Genomic DNA, 21,213 nt, shown 5'->3' with positions numbered 1-21,213 from the left:
GACTGTGTAAAGGAAATGGCCCTGGGGTTATTGATTGATGCTTGGCTGAACATGAGCCAGCAGTGTGCCCGGGTGGCCAAGAAGGCCAATGGCATCCTGGCTTGCATCAAAAACGGTGTTGCCAGCAGGAACGGGAAAGTGATTGTCCCCCTGTACTCAGCTCTGGTGAGGCCACACCTCGAGTGCTGTGTCCAGTTTTGGGCCCCTCACTGCAAGAAAGACTTTGAGGCCAAGGAGCGGGTTCAAAGGGCAGCAAAGCTGGTGAGGGGTCTGGAGCACAGGGCTTATGAGGGGTGGCTGAAGGAGCTGGGAATGTTCAGCCTGGAGAAGAGGAGGCCCAGGGGAGACCTTATTGCTCTCTGCAACTACCTGAAAGGAGGTTGTAGTGAGCTGGGGGTCAGCCTCTTGTCTCTAACTGGTGATAGGACCAGAGGGAATGGCTTTAAGCTGCACCAGGGGAGATTCAGGCTGGATGTTAGGAAATACTGCTTTTCTGAAAGAGTGGTCAGGCACTGGAATGGGCTGCCCAAGGAGGTGGTGGAGTCACCAACCCTGGAGGTGTTCAAGGAACGTTTGGATTTTGTGTTGAGGGACATGGGTTAGTGAGAGCTATTGGTGACAGGTGGATGGTTGGACTGGGTGATCCTGTGGATCTTTTCCAACCTTGGTGATTCTATCATTCTATAAACTATAAAATGTGGACCAAATTCTGTGGTAATCCAGAAGCAGTCAGGAATCTCCTCCACATGTAAGAGTCCATGCTGTTTCACTTTGGAATATACTTTCCCCTTTTTTTCCCTATCACAAACATGCAGCAGCTATTAAAGCATAATATTATCCATGTGCTCTTAAAACCTACTTCAAGATGTTACAGAGAATCATAGAATCATTAGATTTGGAAAAGATTTGGAAAAGACCTCTGCAATCACCTAGTCCAACCATCAGCCCACCCCCACCATGCCCACTGGCCACGTCCCTCAGTTCCCATTTCCCAGTGCTGCCCGTCCTTGTTTTAGTGGGCACAGAGATGCTGAGCTCTCCAGTGGGCTTTTTTTCCTCCTTGCTTGTAACTAGAGAAACTTCTGCAGATATCAAACTCAAAAAGCCTAACTTCCAGGTGAGGTAAAATACTAAAGCTTTGTAATATTCTTCCACTGAAATCATTAGAAAAGTAGCTGTAGTGTTGTTACCAAGGCATCCTTAAGATACTAATGCTAAGTCAAATTGTTAAAGAATTTCTTCTGTTTTTAGTAATTCACAGATATTTTCAGAAAACATTATTAATCCTGATCTGGAAGACTGCAGTCACAACAGATGCTCTTATTCTTATTACAGTCCCTCTAATTTTGGCCACATTCTTCAATAAATATGCTCAGGTCCAACAGTACACACACAGCCTTCATGACTTTGTCCCTCCACCACACTCAGCATTCACTGATAAGTGGTTTGTCTACTGATAAAAACCATCGTGCTCCAGACTTTGCTCAGAGGGGTCCCAGAGAAGGGAATATAAGCAGCTTAAGGTGGTTACTGCCTACAGAAATTACACATCTGATACTCCATCTCTGTGGATGGATGGTGGTCCCACCACTAGACCCCTGATTCCAGTGGAATCTCAGACATGGGACAAAAGGAAGAATGAAAAGCTTTCTACACTGTAAAATGACATAAACTGGTACAATTTTTCCCTAAATCGACTTTTCCCTGTCCAAACATTGGCAAACTGGACAACTGCAAGGGACATGATGCTTCTGGTTAGTTCACTTCACTGACTTTCTGATTACAGAGCTGTCGAATCTGAGGGTATTTATCCTAACGCTGACTGCAGTAGGTTAGAAAATCCCAATATCCCATTTTAATACACATTTTCCAGTTTTCTCCATCTCAGCCCGCCCAATGTAGTGTGCTGAATACTGTTCTTGGTACATTCCAAAGATCTCAAAATGTTTTAAAAACCACTTAATCACAAGTCATAGCCAGCAATCTGAAACAGAAGCCGCACAATTCATTCACAGCCATGCCCTGGATCCCAGCCCCACAGTGTCTCTGAGTCAACCAGAACCGAGAGCCATACGTATGCATTCCATTTAAAGCCAGGGAAACCCGAAATGAGGCAGGTTTACATGGAGTGCTAATAACCAAATCCTTTTAGCCAGGTCAGGGCTTTGACTGCTAGATTTAAATACCGCCCATCTGAAAGGCTGCCCCGGGGCTCCCGAACCCGGCCTTCCCCCACCCTACCTTGACGAAGAGAGAGATGTCGTACTCCTGCTTCTCCTCATCCTCCAGCGCGGTCGGCGAGCCCGTCTCATCCTCCTCGTCCTCCGCCCGGCCCTGCACCCCGTTCAGGCTCAGGCCCGCCGACTCCCACTCGCCGCCCTCGGTGCCCGGCCACCCTCCGGGCCGCCCCGCCGCCGCGCCTCCTCCCCCCGAGGCAGCGTTCTCCTCTCCGGCCTCCGCCGCCTCCCCGGTGCCGGCTCCTCGCTCAGCCCCCGGCAGAACCTCGGCTCCGTCCTCCCCTTCGGGGCCTGCCGGCGACCGCGGGCCGCCATCGGTCTCCCCTGCAGCCGGCACCGCGTCCTCTGCAACCCCGGGGCGCTGGGTGGCCTCTTCGTCTCCAGCTGGGGTCTCTTCCTCCTCCTTCTCAAGTTCTGCCCCCGACGGGGCTTCCTCTATCACCGCTTCTTCCTCGGGGCTTGGCGCCGACGGGGCTTCTTCCTGCACCGCGTCCTCGGGGTCTGTCCCAACCTGGGCTTCTTCCTGCATCACCTCTTTGGGCTCCGTCCCCGACGGGGCTTCCTCGCTCATAGCCTCCTCGGGTTCCGTCCCCAATGGGGCTTCCTCTCTCATAGCTTCCTCGGGGCTTGGCCCCGAAGGGGCTTCCTCTCTCGTAGCCTCCTCGGGGTCCGTCTCGGACGGGGTTTCATCTCTCACTACCTCCTCGGGGCTTGGTCCCGACGAAGCTTCTTCTCTCGCTGCCTCCTCGGGGACCGTACCGGACGGGGCTTCCTCTCTCACTGCATCCTCAAGAACCGTCCCGGACGGGGCCGCCTCTTCGGGTTCTGCTCCCACCGCCTTCACCCCCTGTCCCACATCCTCGGGGTCCGACCCCGACGGGGCTGTCACTGTCACTTCCTCGGGCTCTGCTACCGCCGGGGCCACCGCCGCTTCTTCGGGCTCTGTTCCCACCAGAGCCTCTTTCCCCGCCGCCGGCTCTGGCTCTACCCCCCCCGGCGCGGACTCCAGTCCCGCGGCCGCTGCCGGTTCCCTTCCCTCCAGAGCCGCACCGTCCCCATCGGGTCTCGGCAGCTCTGCCTCCTTCTGTTGCCCCGCTCCTTGGCTTTCCGCTACCCCTCCGGGCTCTCCACCACCCTCTTCGCCGGGCACCTCGTTGAGCACGGCGGCCTCCTCTTGCCCACCGGCACCCCCTCCACCGTCGGAGGACTCATCGGTGGGTTCCTCTCCCCCATCGGGGCACAGCACGGTCTGCGGCTTCCCCACTGCCTCCGCGCCTTCTTCTTCGCCCGCTCCCCGCGGCTCGTCGCTCCCTCCCGGCTGACCCGGACTCTCCGCCATACCGCCTCCCCGGGGCGCCGCCGACACGAGCGCAACCGCAACCACCGTACCGGGATCAGTGCTGGACACCTACGGGCAGCGGGGGAACGGCCGCGCCTGCGCTGCGGGCGGAGGCAGGGAGGGCGGCGAGGGGGTGGCAGGTGCGGTGCTCCTCCTCCTCCCTGCTGCCCCGACGGGTCCTCTCCCTCTACAGCCAACCTGCCCCGGTAAATCGTTCGTCCCGGGGAAAGCTCGAGCTCGCTTCCCCTCCCCGACCCCATTTCTACCCCCCGGGCTTCTGTCCCGTGGTACCAGCACGAAGCTTTACAGAAGCTGCCGGTTTGGGGAAGGTGGCTGTGAGTTCAGGTTCATCCCCCAGGCTGCCTTCTCTTCCAACTTTCACGCTCGATAATTTCTCTCGTTTATGGAAGTACTTTGCATAAAAATGAGGATCGGTGGGTTCTGGTGTGAGAACCATCTTCACTAGATTTTGCTTGTAGGCAAGAGGAAATCATTTAGTAGGAGGTGCAGCCTGCTGCAACCACACTCCCTCAAGTCTAGTGGTGCTGATGGTAGAGAAGCATTCGCTATTTCACAGGTCATAGAATGGCTTTGCTTGGAAGGGACCTTAAAGATCATCTGGTCCCAACCCCAGATTTTTGTGATGGAGAACCAGGCTCCAGTGGCAGCACAGATTTGGGTGACAGATCTGCAGCCCAGTGGCATCACAGTCAGATGCTGGAGATCCAGATCCCAGTGATGCCTGAGATCCAAACCCCAATGGCATCATTGAGTTGGGTGATGGATATCCAGACTGTGGAGGCATCACAGAGTCAAGTGATGGAGACCCAAACCCCACTGCCATTCCAAAGCCATGCCACACACCATCCCTATTTGTCCCCTGCTAACAGAAAGTAGTTTCTAGTTTTCTAAGGTGCAGAGGGGGAAGTGGATGGAAAAGTGAGCTGACAAGGGGAAGCAGAAGTTAGAAAAAGCACACAGTTCAGCACTGTGATGCATGTGTATGTATATAAAACCACTTTGTATGTTTGGATGTGGAAAGAGTGGGCTGAAGATAGATTTTTGAGTGGATGGAAACAGAGAAGCTCAGCCAGCAGGAGACAGGCAACAGTGAAAAATAAATAATTCAGTCAGACAAATACCCACTCTGATAATAATCTGACAGACATTTCCCATAGAAGTTGTGCTTGCCTGGAGTTGCTTTGCTAGTGAGGCAGAAGAACAGGGAGATGCAGCCTGACCTGCTGGGCAGCTGTGGTCATCAGGGATGATTCTGGACACTTGGCAATGATGGGTTTAGCATTTGGCAATAGCAGTCTTGTAGTTGGACCCATAATTAAGCAATTATTTCACTTCTCTTATGGGTTCTAATATCAGTTTGCAAACTGACACATCTCATTCACCTCTATTTCTACACAGATAGGGCTAGTTCACTCATCTCAGGTCTTGCTGAAGGGACCATAACAGGTGGCCCAAAGGTTGCACCCCATGTACAGCATTTTACACGTAAGACAGAGCAGAGCTGGAGGCAGCAGAGTAGGCAAGCCATGAGCACTGCCATCCTTTGTGTGTTTCCACAGGTATACACACAGATGCTTTTTTCATTTTGGTGGAGTTAGGACCTGGCAATGCCATGTGATTGGGTCCGTGCTGCCTGCTTTAGCAGCCCACTCTGCTCAACACTCTTCTCTCAATTACTGGGCAATTACTTAACAATTAATCTCTCCCACTTGGTGCTCTTTTACACTGTCTTCAAGCTCTTTACATCCCATCTGTTTCTAACACAGGCCCTCAGCTAATAAATATTATTTCCCTAGTTCAGCTTTGGGAAGGATTACTGCATACCTTCTTCATTTAGAAGCTGAGCGCAGGTAATTAAATATCACATATGTTCAACATTAGTGGGCAGCATGGCGATCCCCTCACAGCCTGCTGGAAGCATGCTGCATCCTGAGGTCCTATCAATTACGCTGCATTCGCTTGGATTATTGTCACTTCCTTTCCTCCCTTCACTGCATGGGGAATCATGCACTTATCATTTTGCATCCTAAGATAAGGAAAAAATGCCACTTACATTTTACAGAACCATAGAATGGATTGGGTTGGAAGCAATATTAAAGATCATTTAGTTCCAACCCCTGCCATGGGCAGGGCTGCCCCCCACCAGCTCAAGCTGCCCAGGGCCCCATCCAACCTGGCCTTGAGCATCTCCAGAGATGGGGCACCACAGCTTCTCTGGGCAGCTGTGCCAGCACCTCACCACCCTCTGAGGAAAGAATTTCCTTCTAACACCTAACCTAAATTTCCCTTCTTTTAGTTTAAAGCCATTCCCCCTTGTCCAATCACTACCAGATCATGTAAAAAGACTGTCTGCCTTCTGTTAATAATCTTCCTTCAAGTACTGGAAGGCTGCAATGAGGTCTCCCTGGAGCCTTCTCTTTTCCAGGCTGAACAAGCCCAGCTCCCTCAGACCTTCCTCACAGGAGAGGTGCTCCAGCTTTCTGATCATCTTCATGCCCTACTTTGGATCCACTCCAACAGCTTCATGTCATTTTTGTGCTGGAGGTCCCAGGCCTGGATGCAGTACTCCAGATGGGGCCCCAGAAGTGCAGAGTAGAAGAGGACAAACAGTGAATTCAGTGGTCAGTAGAAGTGAGCAGACAGGCTGTGGAGTCTCCTTCTCTGACAACATTCAAGACTCGCCTGGACACTCTCCTGTGCAATCTACTGTAGGGAACATTCTTCAGCAGGGGGTTGGACTAGATGATCTCCAGAGGTCCCTTCCAACCCTTATAATCCTGTAATTCTGTGATTCAGTGAGACATTCATCATGGTCAGTGTGGACAACCTCCATGTCTGCAAGCCCAAGAGTCCAGCAGAGATCTAGTGAAGTGACATCTCATCCCCAGCTGTACTGTCTGAAATAGGCTGTGTGACCATGGCATTAAAGTCCATTTCTCTGCACTGACTGCTGAGAAGTTAGGGGTGACTGGTGCATGGCAACATCTCTCTGCTGCACTCACCTAAACTTATATGCCATTAATCCCCAGGTGATGTCCATCAAGACTGAAGTTTGGGAATGATCAGTGAGCAACATGTGGACTAAAGATTCCTTAGTTTCTCCCCACAGTGTGTTATTTTCATTGCAGCTTGTGGCTTTGCTGAAATTCCCACAAATTATTTGTGGTGTAATACAGTATTTTTATATATTTAGGTTGGATATTATGAAAAATTTCTTCTTGGAAAGAGCGACGAGGCAGTGGCACAGGCTGCCCAGGGAGGTGATGGAGTCACCATCCCCAGAGGTGTTCAAGAGCTGCGTGGATGTGGCTCTGAGGGACGTGGGCAGTGGGTATGATGGGGGTAGGCTGGTGGTTGGACCAGGTCATCTTAGAGCTATTTTCCAACCTTAGTGATTCTGTGATTCTGTATATGAATACAGCTGTCTTGCCCTTTGTGATGGAAAAAAAAAATATATTTTATTGAAATTATGAAAAAGATAAAGCTACAAATGGGGAAATATATATTAGAGATCTGTGATTTTTCAGCACAATCATAATTCAGATACCTTTTTTCTTTCTGCCCCTGGCTCCTTAAATGCCTGCCCAGAGGTCAGCATGTCATTCTGCTGCTTTGTGCTTGGCAAGATGCCCCATCCACTCAAGCCAAATTAAGAGTAGGAGAGACCCCTGAAAATGGCAGTGGTGTGGTGTGCTGGGGGTGCCATCTGTATTTAGTGCTCTGAGCTGCCCGGCACTAAGCAGCTTAGGGTGATCGGCTCTCTCCCAGCTGCTTAGCTGCCTGCAGGGCACCGAGCGGGATCTGTATGTGTGCGGGGGCAGAAGCTACTTTGTGGCACCTGCCCATGCTGTGATTCTGCTTGGGAAACCCCAGCCAAAGGTATTTCACTGAACTCCTCCTCCATCCCCACTTTCCAATGCCTTTCAGCCATGCCCATGCTGTCACTCTTGTACAGTTGCTTAGGACGTGCACACGCCGCTATTTAAAGGACCATCACGACTTACAGGTGATTCAAAAGGATTACTGATATGTTTAAAGCTAAGAGTCTTTGCAAGGATCTGGGTCTTATTAAGTAACTGTGATTTCATTATTGGCATCCTCATCGTTCCTTCCTCTGTTTCTGACACATACTGTGGCATTGAATTTGGGGTGTGAGATTTTGGAAATAAACTGTTCCAGCTTCAGCTGAATTTCTTCTGCTGAAGGCATCTGGAAACTCATTCTTAAATATGAGTTATTTGGCAAAGAAAATGCCCTTATTTGTTTCACTAAGCACCCGGGACATACTGATGCCCAAAACTCAATGAATGAACTACAGATGGTACTACTATGTTTTCTGTTACAAATGCTACTTTTCTCCCATTGATCCAGTTTATGAAAATGCACATGAAGTCCTAATTAGATTCATCAGAATATTTTCCTGTGGGACCTGGAAATAACTCAGAGCTTCTTCTGGATCTCACTGGAAGAGGCCATCTTCACATCCAAAATTTCTTGAACTCCTCTGTTATTCTCATTCCTACTATATAACCTTTTATTTATTATCTATTTATTCCCTATTTTATCGTGTATGTAGCATCTTGAAATGATTTCCTAAAATACAACCCCTAATCACAGTTCATTTGATCTCGTCATGCTCTTTCTTATGTTTTAAATTTTGGTTTATCTTTTGTAGCTCTGAACAGTTCCACACCCCCCACACCCCCCATGGTAAATAAGATCACTTTCTGTATAGTTTCTGTCTTTAATAGATTTCTTCTTTGCAGATCTCAGAAAACTTTTTAAATTACTGAAGGTTTTAAAATATTTATAGATTTGGGAATAAACATATAATATTACAAAATGCTCATAAAAATATTTATTACCTAGCTGATATAAGAGTATGTGACATGTGCAATTCAGAAATACATGTATCATGGTCAACGTATGGGAATTTCAGATTTACTGTTACTGTTAAATTATTCAGTGCATTGGAGAAACACATCACAGCCATATGTAGCTCTCTATAATATAATTTACAGCTTTCCCTTCAGAAGAATTTTCAGAAATATTTTTATACATTCTAACTAATTACTTCTCATAAAATCAATACAGAATTTTCAGCCCTGTAGTGAGAAGAGCAGGTGATCTCCAAAAGGTTTCTTGTGTCCTACTTCTCCAGATGTGGCTCTGGGCAGCCTGGTCTGCTGGTTGGTGACCCTGCACATAGCAGGGGGGTTGAAACTAGATAATCTTCGTGGACCTTTTCAACCCAGGCCGTTCTGTGATTCCATGATTCTTTTGTTTCATCCCAGTTTGGAATTCCCATGGTGTCTCTGCAGCTATGAAGACAGTTTTGGAATGTAATACCCTAAAAGCAGTGAGAAAGAGTAGAAATTTTAGAAAAAGGCATTCATGGTCAGCCTTGGGGGAGAATTACAGCTTGTTCTGTATGAGCCCCAGTCCGTTTTTCACTAATACTCATTTTATTTGTATGTGGGTTTTTTCCACAATTTACCTCCTTTTCCTTCTTCCTTTTCCTTTTTCTTTTCTCATTTTCTTTGACTTTGCATTGTTGGTTTTTTTTTTTTTTCCTTTTTTTCTTCTTTTTAATATTTTCTTCCTTCTTTTTTCCTTTCTTCTTTCTTTTTCTTTTCTCATTTTCTCTTTTTTCTTTTTTTCCCCTGGAATTAGGAACAAACCTTACTGTTTCTACTGAAAGCTTTGACACAGTTTTTGTTGTTATTGCATTATATTTTTTGTTCCTTTTCAGATGTGCCTTCTTGCAAAACCTATTTGTTCTACAGCACTTGTAAACTAGTTCTGCAGTAAATCAGTAACCAGACTTCTTATTACCAATTGCTCCTGAAATAAATGACTCATTTACCTCTACAATGTATTACTCTTTTCTCCCTAATTTAGGAGATGACTTACCGGAGCACAGTCTGAAAATCAGAAAGAGGTACAGGGTGACCTGCTATGCTGGTATAATGAGGAGCACACCACTGTTAGATCCAGGGTGCACCCAAAGGTGGCAGCGACCTTGGGAGCCCAATTGTGCTGGGCACAGCACAAACATGGCACCTTGCCTTCTAATCAAGGATGGGTGACACAAAGCGAGTGCAGCGAACCAGGGCAGGAGAGGGAGATAAGCGTGAAAAAGAAGAGATTGTGCTGACAGGCATTCAACACAGCAACTGGTCTGAATCAGTTACGTGGGCTTTGTACATTAGCTGCTGCATCAAAGACTCCTGAGCAAACCTTACCTTCTGCACCTCAGGCTTGTTCTTTGCCTCCCACAAACATCAAGGTAAAGACACCTCAGCTTCTCTGCAACTATTTATTATTTAACAGCCTTTTATTTGTATGTTGCTTCTCTGCCCCGGGATATTTCCTACTCTTCCAAATAGCATCAGTTTTGAAAAACACTCCAGATAATTGTCTCTCCTTCAGGGCCTTCCACACAAATATTATGCAACATGGGACAAGGAGGGCATGGTCTCCTTGCTTGCTTCTTCTCATCACTATGGTTTCACGACAAAGACAATCAGTCTGCACAAAGTAAAGTAACAACAGATAGTGTGTTGTTACCTCCCCTGGTGCTTAATATCTTCTGGTGAATGCAGTGAACACAACGGCTGTCAGAAATGACTCATTAAGTTCTGTGTTAAAGATGTTTTGCTATGACAGCCTGAATCATATTTTCAGTCAATGCAGCTGGAAATAGCTCACGTTGATGGCTGATATGATCCAGGCCACAGCAATTCTTTCTATACTGTTGGCTACAAAAACCAAATAACAATTAGAAAAATGATCTAAAGCAATTTATCTCAGTCAACAATAAATCAGACCCTGTCTAGTGATGTTGCAAGATGCAAGATTGCCCTGGAGAGGCCTGGGGGATACCTAAGTGGATACCTAAGTGGAATACGAATGTTCAGAGCACCTGGTTACTGAGGCTTAGTGGCTGTGGTGCCCAGTAGTTGAACTGCAGGCAGTCATGTGAACACAGTACTGTAGGGTGTCAGCAGGAGCTTGGCAAGCAGCAGCAACAGCAAGCAGAACTTTGGGGATGATGGTGCACAGAGAAGGAGATGGCTGGGTGCCTGGAGCAAGTCAAGGGAAGGAAAGAAAATGTGCTGAGGAAAAAGAATGTGTCAAGGGTGAGACTACTTTCAACTGCTCCAAGAGGAAAATATGCTATATCTTGAGAGATTTGTAGGACTGGATCTGCTTACCTGAGCAAGAAGAATAGTGAGCAGGGACCCCAATATAAAACACCAAAGAGAGGAGAGTATTTTATAATAGCAAAGAAAAACGTCACAAGAACAAATGTATGTGAGAGAGCATCAGGCAAAGTTAAGCTAGAAATTAAACATACCTTTAACAGCATTTAATATCAGAACAAATTGTTACATGAGATTAGGGGTTTTCTTTACACTTACTTTCTCTTTGGGCATATAGTTTGCTCAAGCTGAATTTAAAGTAAAAGCAATGATGTTCTTTATGCTTTATATGATCACTTTAGGATATCTGGTTTGTCTTAATGAGACCCAGACCTCACTCTGTCTGTGGGAGGCTGTTTCAAGGGGAACATGTCTATCTGTGATAAAGTAACTGAGAGGGGCTGCTCAGCAGATAAAAAGCACTTGAAAGAGGTAAACTGAAGTCTTCACTGGGGTAGATTCTATAGAAATCTAAAGAACATGGACTCCAAGATGGTTGTAGGAAATAACAGAGGCAAAGTTCTTTGAACACTTGGATTTCCTTGATTTGGGGAGAAAACAGTAATGGGCTTTTCCATTCTGCCAAAATAACTGGATTTGAAGCAAACTGACAGAAAAGTGACCGGCATACTTAAGGTATGAGTGTTTGAGAATTTCTTCCTCTGACATTGTTAATAAAGAAAACCCTCACAAGCCAGTTGGATCACTGGGCTTTTATGAAGTTCATACGATCTAACAAGGGAGACTGCTATCTAAAATAGCATACCATACAGTGTGTCATCCCTGATTGTGAGGAAAGTATGAATATGGATCAGGTTCTTTTGACTATATTTTCGATTCAAATAGATGATTGCGTTTATTTGAGCTTTGAAGTCTATAAGCAGATTAGATGTTCGTTATTCTAAGTCTGGTTATCTGGATAATGCTTAAAAAGCCAAGATTTACAAATACAAGCAAATAACAGTACAAGTGTCAACATAAGCAGGTAACTGAGGACACGCGCTTTTGTACTTGTGGTGCAAATTATCGTATCACATGAAAATAAAACTGTGTTATCAATATCCAAAAATAATCTTGATTACATATGCATGTACTGGATATGCACATACAGTGAATGAATGACTACAGTATCATCGAGTGAATAGGCTTCTCCTGAGGAAAAATAAAACTAAGTCTTCTGAAGTACTGTCACCAACATCAGTGCCACGTGTTTGAACAGCTTACTATGCCTGCTTGTGTGCAGCCACTAAATAGGTGCACTGAAAATCTATTTTGAAGAATATTGAGTAAACTCGTGGTTTACATGACTGTCCAGGAAGCAAAGTCACCCACGGGGACACAAGATCTTTCTACAAATATATTCCATTTTATTGTAATGAAGTTATATATAGTCTTGTATTTTTTTTATTTTTATTTTTGTTAGATAACTGCTTTTCAGTTAAGAAGTGAGCATTGTGTGCAGATACGTGTAACATGTTAAGTACCCCTTTTGAGATGCTTTCTTGCTTTCTTTCTACCACTAGATGGTAGTGTGCGTTGTTTAAAACATTTGAACGGCAGTGGGTGTGCATTTAACGATTTATTGCATGAACTCTTTTTTTCTGAGTTCAGAGAAATCGTTATCGTCAATTACTCTCATCCACATTAAATATGCATTCCATTCTCAAGGCTGAGCACTGTGGTGATGTTGTCGTTTCTCTTGGCTTAGCAACTCTTTCAGGCAAAAGCATAGCTTGCATTCCATTCCATTCATACATAAAAAAAAGAGAGGAGGAATCTGACCTGAAACCTTTAGGGAAATTTTGGCTTCTGAAATCCATGATTGAATAAAGCAGGGAATGGTAGTGGTGAGAGTGCTTATTTCATATTGGTGTTGTTCATTATATTTCTAGAATGTCAGTAATGCTTTCTTTCTCTGAGTTGTCTGAACTTTACAGTTCTTGGGCAGAGAGATCCTTTGACATGAAGTACTACAGTGCTTGGTATAATAGGATACTGATCTCATTTAAGCTTTGGGTGATGTTATGATACAAATAGCATTAAGAACTTATTTTCATCCATTAATCTGACACCTGGTTACCATGACCAAGTGGAGATGGCTTATGCCATTAGACTTGCAGAGGCCAGATTAATGTTTTTCAAGGGCTTTTATAATAGTAAGATGGTAGATGGCAATCATAGAAATTTATTGCTGCCATGTTTTGCTTTTTCTCTGAAAGTTTTTAAGTAAGAGTAACAACAGATTTCCATTCAGGTTCCTCTGGTGAGGTTTCTGTAGAGGAGCAGAATTCTTGGTGTAGAGAATACAGACAGCTCATCCCCAAAATAGCAAGTGTCACCACTCAAGTCAGGAAGCAACTGTGAGAGCAAAGAATAAGATTGACATGGCATCAGGTTCTCTAGATGTTGAAAAAATGTAGCAGTAAAAAGTTTCAGCAAGTTCATATATGTACTTCTTTCTTCTTGTAAGATACCATTTGTCTGATTTTATTGTAAAAACCGATATGAGAACATACATGTCACTTACAGCAGTCATGAATGTATCATTTATCTATGATGAGAGCTCTGAGGAAGACTCAAATGGTTCAAGGCAGACAGAGTACAAAGTCTGAAAACAACTGTAATAAAGAGAACAGAGAATCATAGAATACCTCCATTTGGAAGGGACCCATAAGGATCAAGTCTGGCTCTGGGTTCCACACAGGACTGCCCAAAGATTAGATCATATGTCTGAAAGAAAGCAAACAAACATGTTTTGCCTTGTGTTCTGCAAGATGTCATTAAAATTAATTGAGACCAGTAATTCATCAGTGTAAAGTCTTTGATGTGTTGGGGGAAAAAAAGGCCAGTGGTGATAAGTAAAGACAGAAGATAGATAACTGTGATATTTCAAGTAGCGGGGCCATTGTCTCTGCTGTAAACCTTGTACAGTGCAAATCAGTAGGCGGCACAAAATATCCAGCTATCAAAGTCATTAGTTTTTTTCTGATGTTGCTTTGCCTATAGATAGGGTTTATATATACATATATACATATATATATATAAGAAAAGCATTTGTCTAGGTCAGCTATGTTGGAGAAAGCAGTTCAGCATGAGGTAAACTCTGTTTTTCTCTCTAGAAATATGATGCAAGGAAAGGTGCAGTTGTCTTCTAGAGATTTCTGGTACCAGAAAAAAGGGAATGGTTTTAAGAAAATTCCTCCCTCAGGTCCAAAGTAAGGAGATACAGACACTGCTTAACTCTCCAAACATTGCTATGGCTTTCTTTTTTCCTCCCTCAGCTTCCTTCTGCCTGTTCTGGGAATAGTTTGTAGCACACCAAGGGCCAGACAGCTTGTCCTTCAGGCAAGTGAGGAACTATGAGGCACACAGTGGTGACTTTTGGCTGACTGTTGCCTAATATTCCCTGCCCTCTACACCAAGTCAGCTTTGCCCTGGGGTGCTTGCAATTACCCCCAGCCTATGGATTTAAGTACTGTGTTCAGTTTTGGGCCCCTCATTACAATGAAGATGTTGAGGCTATGGAGTGTGTCCAAAGAAGGGCAATTAAACTGTGAGGTGTCTAGAGCACAAGTTTGACGGGGAGCAGATAGGGAAACTGGGATTGTTCAGTCTGGAAGAGGATCAAGGGAGGTATCATGGCTCTCCACAGCCACCTGAGAGTCAGATTGGATGTTAGGAAGAATATGTTCTAGGAAAGAGCAGTGAGGCAGTGGCACAGGCTGCCCAGGGAGGTGGTGCAGTCACCGTCCCTGGAGGTGTTCAGGAGCCATGTGGATGTGGCACAGAGGGACGTGGGCAGTGGGCGTGGGGGCTGACGGTTAGACTAGATGAACTTAGTGGTCTTTTCCAACCTTAATGATTCCGTGATTCTAACGCTAGGTCACAAACACGACGCTCCATACCACCCCTAATGCTCTGACCACCCACCCCGTGCGCGCAGCTGCCCCACGCACCACGGCACGCGGAGTCCCTCACACACACACGGCTGGGAGAAAGAAGCGCGCCCCCTGCCCTCACTCAAGATGGCGGCAGCGGCGCCCGCCTTGTGCAGGCCACCTGTTGCTGCGGCGCCGCGTCCTATTGGCTCAGGCGGCGCCGTGTGCCGTGCGCGCGGGGAGCAGGAAGAGCAGGAAGGAGACGGTTAATCTCGCGCAGGGGTTAAGAAACGCGAAGGTGGGGGGAACGGCTGCCGGCGCGAGGCGCTCGAGGCTGCCTCAGCCGCCGCCGGGCCCCGCCCCGCGGGGGCTCCGCTCGCCCCCGGCCATGGAGAGCGGCAGCGGCGGCGGGAGGGGCCCGACAGGCCGGGAGGAGCCGCCGCTCGGGGAAACGAGGGAGGAGGAAGAGGAGGCGGAGGTGCTGCCGCCGCCCGAGGCCGAACCGGACTGGAGCTTCGCCGGCGGCGACATGGAGGCGGTGGTGCTGCAGGATCTGCCCACCGCCACCATCGCCTGCAACCTGGACCCGCGCGTCTTCCAGGACGGCCAGTGCCGGGTGAGAGCGGCGAGGCGGGCGGCGCTGGGCCGGCTCCCTCTGCCGGCGAGAGCCGCCGCTCGGCTCGGCCCGTCCCGGCCCGCTCCCGCCCCTCCTTCCATCCGTCGTGGCCGCCGCCTCGGGCTGTGCGGGCGGGGACGGGCGGGCCAGCGGTGGAGCCGGGGGAGGGGGAGTGGGGGGGGGACGGGCGCCGTCACTGCACTGGCCGCGGCACGGGGAGCGGGTGGTAAGCAGGGGGCTGGGGGGACACGGAGCTTTCCTGCCAGGAAGGGAAGGATGCGAACAGAATGACGAACCGCTGCTCCGGAGCAGGGTGGCAGCAGCTGTCAGAGAAATGGTGTAAACTCGTTTGCCTTAAGTCTAACGCAGCTCTAAGTGTAATAAATGGATGTAACTGTTTCAGGATTGCTTCTCATCTGTATTTTTCTTGGTGGAAGTCCAAGCCTAGCTTCGTTTTTCATTCTTCTTTTATTTGTCTCATCGCTGTCTAGGACTAAAGAATGAGTGAAGTCCGCCTTGCTGTAGGCTCTTCTCGTGGCTCATTTTGCCATGGAGATCATATTTTCTAGCGCCTTTGATACTTAAGGAAACGTTTACTTTTTAAGTAGACAGAAATTAACTGAAATATGCTGTTCCTGATTTTTTAAAATGCCATTAAAATAATTGTCAGTCTCCTGGTGGAAGGCAGCTAAGAGCTGTTAGAGCAGTAGCTCAATATCTCAACCCTACCAACAGTCTCGTATTAAAAAGGTTCCGGAAAGTGGAATACAATGTACCTCCATCACCACTGTTACTTTTTCAAGTTGTGTAACCTCCAGTGCCAACCTGATATTTCTGTATCACTTAGGGCACCTGCTGGTGTGACGGAAATGGCACTCTTGTTGGGATTTATCCTACTTAAATTAACTCCAAATGTGCCTAGGAAAATATAATCAATTCTACATAGTATTTTCAGCTGCAGGTAGTAATAGTATTTTCTTGGATGGATTCTGTAGCCTTAAAATGAACGGATTGAAAATGGTTAGATGCATGACAACACAGATGCATATTTGCAAGCCATACCGGGAGGTATTTACATATTTAAATGGTTTTTCCATCTGTTTTGGTTCCAAAGATTCTCGGTCTTGTGACACTCTTAATTTAGATCAGAGTAAAGCCTTGTGTGTCCTGGAAATTGCAATAATTTTTCTGTGCTTTCTACACTTCCTACTTTTTTTTTTTTTTTTTTTTTTTTTTTTTCTTGCCAAGAGTTGCAGCAGGAAGGAATGCAGATTAATTAAAATAATGGCAAATTAATTGGAGACTGATCATCTTGCTATAAGCTGATCTTAACTATGGATGCCTGTATGTGCAGTTACTTCACCACCACTGTTGCTCTTCAAATTAAATTCCGAAGACAGACAATGGAAGAATTATTCTGAACCTGAATAAAAGTGATATTTATGTCCAACAGGGAGGGACGTTCTTACTTATAAAACTTCAGGAAAGATTTCTGTGGCATGTGGTAGGTGTGCTGTCTTCCAATAGACGAAAGAATAGCTTACTTTTTGGCTAGTTGAACCTCAGCCATTGAAATGCATAACTTACCCCCAGTTAATGCAGAGGTGGCAGAAAACGGACCACTGCTGTGTAGGAGAACAGTAGGTTAATAATGGACTGGGTATGTTTTTATCATGCTCTGTTGACCACCTGTCACTTGCAAAGAGAAGAGGCAGGATGAGGCACTGTGGCTGCTGTTTGAGTTGGTAAGGGGTGGATTCAGCATAGTGCTGGTGGGTGTTATGGAAAGAATAAGGTTATATTGAAAAGAGAAAGAAATCAGGGCCTCCCTTGCGTTCCATCCAATTCTCCATTAGCAGTCACTGATTCTGGTATCTGGGAAATGAAGGTATTTTGGTCTAGAATGATGACTTAGTGTTTGGAAATGATAATAATGTAATAATTTTAAAGACTGTGCTTTAAGCAGTAAATGTTAAGAAAATTCCCCTTTTTTTGGTACAATAAGCTTAAACTTGCAAGTCTCTGCAAATTCAGTAAGGGCATTTAATTTTATCTATACTTAAAGGAATAAGTAAAGGTATTGTAAAATATAACATCACAAGACATGGTATTTTTATAAATATGTATGATTTTTGTTCGTGTAATGTGTTTTCATCTATTCTGGAAAAGGTGGGAAATTGCGTGTATGTTACAGTCTTAAAATACCTTGTGTACATAGTTGTGGATTTTTTTTTCCGCTCTGGTAGGCCACTTAATAATCCTGGATTGCCCTATTTGAGGAGGGTTGATCCAATCAAAGGTGAGATAGGGCAGCTAGAAGATGACTGGCAACATCTATTTCCATTTTGCCCTCCCATTTCCAAACAGTGATTTGTGCTTGTGTGAAAGTACTGAGGGTTGGGTTAGCACGCGGCTACAGCATTTCTTTAGATTACTGTTGCTACCAAATCAGGTGGGTAGAGATGTTAAAAAAAAAAAAAATGAGGCTGCTCAGAGTCAGTTCTTTGAAATCAGTGATTTGTTTATGGAATACTTCATTGGAAACGCTTCATTTCACGTCACTGCTACTGAAATGCTCCACCCACCCCACACTGCACTCACAGCCACTATTTGGTCTCCATAAATGTTCAGCAAGCATCAGTGAATGTCAGTGGGTGCCATTTTTTCCATACAGAGGAATTCAGTGACACACCTTTGCTCATACACGCTTCCATATCAAGCACCATTGTGTCAGACTGCTCCTCTGCTGCCATCAGTCTCATGGCAACAGAATGTAATGGAATATGGGTTGGATGGTCCAACCTCTGCTGCCACACCACCAACATAAGACAGTAATAAGACAGTAGGCAGTAGTTTCAGAGCATCCCCTGTGTAGTATCTTATCTAGGGAGTTAATAGTACTAGTAAACAACAATTTGTTTCCTGTATTCTCGTAAGAAAGAATTTTAGCGATTTAAATCCCCCAAGGATGCTTTTTACAGTGTCATTTTTAGTATCTTTGAGAGAATGCTGCAATGCTTATTCTCAAGCTTCTTCCGAAGTACAGTTGGAGAAATTCCTATAGACTTTATACTTCTATCTTTGCTTTCACAGACGTGTGCAGTAAATGATCTCTGGTAGAAAGCCCTTATGTGATCTTCAGGTTAGCCGATTGCCTTGAAAAAATGCTGGTTTGGTGTTCTTGGTAATTCTCATGTTGGCTTTATGCTTGAGAATATTTTTTTTTTTTCTCAAAGCAGCATTTATTGATACAAATGAGTTTGGTTTAACCATGTCTGTGTACTCATTTAAACAACAACAAAAGAAGTCAGTTGCTAATTACAGAGCCAGCAATTATGTTTTTGCCAATTTCTATTTTCCTTATCTGGTATTCTTTTTTTTTTTTTTTTTTTTTTTTTTTTTAAATCTTTTTTTGTGTCAGTAGAGGACACTCTGTGTTTTAAATAGAACTTCTACTGTCAAATGGCAAGTGTGGGAGGTAATAGGCTTGCTTGTATCTTGTAATCCTGGAGGGATGTGGCATACTTCAGTGATGATTTTAAGCTTCAGAGCGTAGCCACAAGGGGGGCTAAATAACTTCATTTGTACCCGGGCAGTCTCTTGCTAAGTAGGTTACCTGGGTCTGTTCTGACTGCTTTCTATTTTAGCTGAACTGTAGATGAGTATCACTCATTTCACTTGTGAGGAGGGAGAGAAATGTAGAGTACTTAGAAAGAACTCAGCTTGGGGCTACTGATAAACTACTCCTGGTTGTGCTTTTTGCTGCTTCTTGAGTTGATGGGTTTTTTTTGTTTCTTCTGGGGGGAGGAGTGCTAAGAAACTGGAAGGTTTTCCTTGCAGCTATTTTCCTTAGAATGGCTTGAATTCCTTGCATTACTTTAAGGTATCTATAATTGCCTTAATCTACTAAATCTTTCAAGTTACTGCAAACTAACAAATATAGCAGATTTCCCTTAATGGAAAACTTGCATTCATAGATAACAGTGGTTATATTGCAATAATAGGTTTTTCTCCAGAACCTGCTAGAAAAAAAAAAAACTCACTGAAAGCTGAACTTTTAAAGGACCTTAGCTTGATCACTTTTAAGTGTATTAGTAGGAGTGAGCCAGTCTCCTGCAGCCATTATGGAGAATGTGTCCTCACATAACCTCCAATGGCAAGCATGCATAAGCTGAGCTGTGATTATTATTATTATTTTTATAAAAGACTATAATAATGCATGAAGGTAAGGTCTTCAAAATGAGCAGAATTCTCTGCAGTAATATAACCAAGAGGAAAAGCACTAAGGGCAGATAAACTGCATCTTGTTAATGATTATCATAGCTTTACAATTCTAGTCTTCCTTCAGCTTTGTATGGTTTTAATATGGAAAAAACTTGTTTGTGAATTGATCTGAAAATAAACTCATTGTTAAATGAGCCATGCTTCTGGAAACTTTTAATTGACTTTCAGCCTGCTGAAATAATCATGAGATGCTGAGTGTATTTTGTATTAAATGCTTAGAATTACTTCTGCTTTACAGGAACTTAGTCAAATATCTCAGGAATACTTATAAAACCTTCCTTACAAAATAGCACTTGGGTTTTCTGGTAATCTCTTCCTCTTATAGTCACATGCCTGTTAATCCTTTTACTTACTGTGTTAAACCTCTTAAGTTACGTTTAAAAAAAAAAAGTAAAAGTAAATTTCAGGAAGGTGTTTTCTACATGCTTACATTTTTGTGACCACAGGACTGCTTTTGGTGAAATGTTCCTTTAATGAAAACTGTATGGAATCCATACTTTTCTGTGTGCTTTGAAGACTTTCATAGACTTTCATTCTTTCTCTGCCAGTGTTTGCTTTTTGTTTTTTTTTTTTGTTTGTTTGTTTTTTGTTTTTTTTCTCAAATAATCTTTGCGGTAATGTTTATAATTCTTTCTGTTCTTTCAATAAAATGCCCTGGCTTAAGATTGTTTAAAAATCATATTCCAGTGGCCTGTTTTTGCATTCAACAATAAAATAAGTAAGCACGATTCAGGTTCAATATTAGGAACCATTTCTTCTCAGCAAGAGGCGGTGCTGCAGTGGCACAGGCTGCCCAGGGAGGTGGTGCAGTCACCGTCCCTGGAGGTGTTCAGGAGCCGTGTGGATGTGGCACTGAGGGACGTGGGCAGTGGGCATGGAGGAGGTGGGCTGGTGGTTGGACTGGGTGAGGTCTTTTTCAGCCTTAATGATTCTGTGATTTAAAAAAAAAAAAAAATCTTCCAGGATGGAAGTTCTTGTGGTAAAATTAAAGACCCAGAAGTATTTAGCTGCTCTGCTTCCAGATGATACAAGTTTATTCTGCAGCTATTAACAATTTAAGACAGACTTCTGAGTGACTTCAAGTCTGGAGCCCATATAAATGCAGTGCTTTGGCTGATGTGATAATCTTTGATGTTACTGTAGAGCATAATACCATACTAATGCAGTTTTATGGCTGCTGGGATGCATCCAGTCTGCTAAGTGCATAAGCAGAGCTCCTGAGAGTCATTGGGATATCTAATCACCTGAGAATCTTTGGAAAAACCTTGTCTTATAAGCTGGCGTACTTTATGAATAGTGTGAGCATTTTGTACTGTATATACAGTCTATATGGAAATCTTGGTAATAGTCATCTTGAGATGACTGTTTGGTTTAAGGATAATGTCTTCAGTCTTCCCACCTGAGTAGCTCTTTCTGGTCTTGTGAGCCCAGAGAGAATTTTCTGCTTGCTCTTCTCAGTGCCTATGTGGTATTCTGCTCTAGTTGCCATCACAAAGATAACTTGGAGAAATCGTCTTTTGAGCTAAATACTCTTTCTTCAGCTGGAGTAGAAGGGGCTGAAGAGACTGTACAGCATGAAGATGTTTGTTCAAACAGTGCTAGACTGCTTTTTCATATACTTGAATTTTGAGCC

At 44.8% G+C, this 21,213-nt stretch overlaps 2 protein-coding genes and 1 long non-coding RNA gene across 3 annotated transcripts in view; 1 reads left to right on the top strand and 2 right to left on the bottom strand.

Moving 5' to 3' along the window:
- The window catches only part of CLIC6 (chloride intracellular channel 6), a 30,535-nt gene extending 26,854 nt beyond the window's left edge, over window positions 1–3,681 (bottom strand). The window contains exon 1 of the mRNA XM_048959804.1: window positions 2,242–3,681. Within this exon, the coding sequence (XP_048815761.1) occupies window positions 2,242–3,576 (1,335 nt within the window). The 5' untranslated portion in view covers window positions 3,577–3,681. The remainder of the gene's footprint in view (window positions 1–2,241) is intronic.
- Window positions 3,682–12,200: 8,519 nt separating this feature from the next.
- Window positions 12,201–14,860, bottom strand: LOC125699934 (uncharacterized). Its single transcript, XR_007379737.1, has 3 exons — window positions 14,759–14,860; window positions 13,454–13,532; window positions 12,201–13,160 (listed from the first exon to the last, which is right to left on the bottom strand). It is a non-coding gene; the product is annotated as an uncharacterized LOC125699934 (long non-coding RNA).
- A 107-nt stretch (window positions 14,861–14,967) lies between these two features.
- Window positions 14,968–21,213, top strand: part of RCAN1 (regulator of calcineurin 1) — a 40,899-nt gene continuing 34,653 nt past the window's right edge. The window contains exon 1 of the mRNA XM_048959849.1: window positions 14,968–15,296. Within this exon, the coding sequence (XP_048815806.1) occupies window positions 15,069–15,296 (228 nt within the window). The 5' untranslated portion in view covers window positions 14,968–15,068. The remainder of the gene's footprint in view (window positions 15,297–21,213) is intronic.

Source organism: Lagopus muta, chromosome 1 (assembly GCF_023343835.1).
Source record: "Lagopus muta isolate bLagMut1 chromosome 1, bLagMut1 primary, whole genome shotgun sequence".
In the NCBI taxonomy this organism is placed as follows: Eukaryota; Metazoa; Chordata; class Aves; order Galliformes; family Phasianidae; genus Lagopus; species Lagopus muta.
Note: the sequence above shows the minus strand (reverse complement) of the source record. Positions and strands in the feature narration are given on the sequence as shown.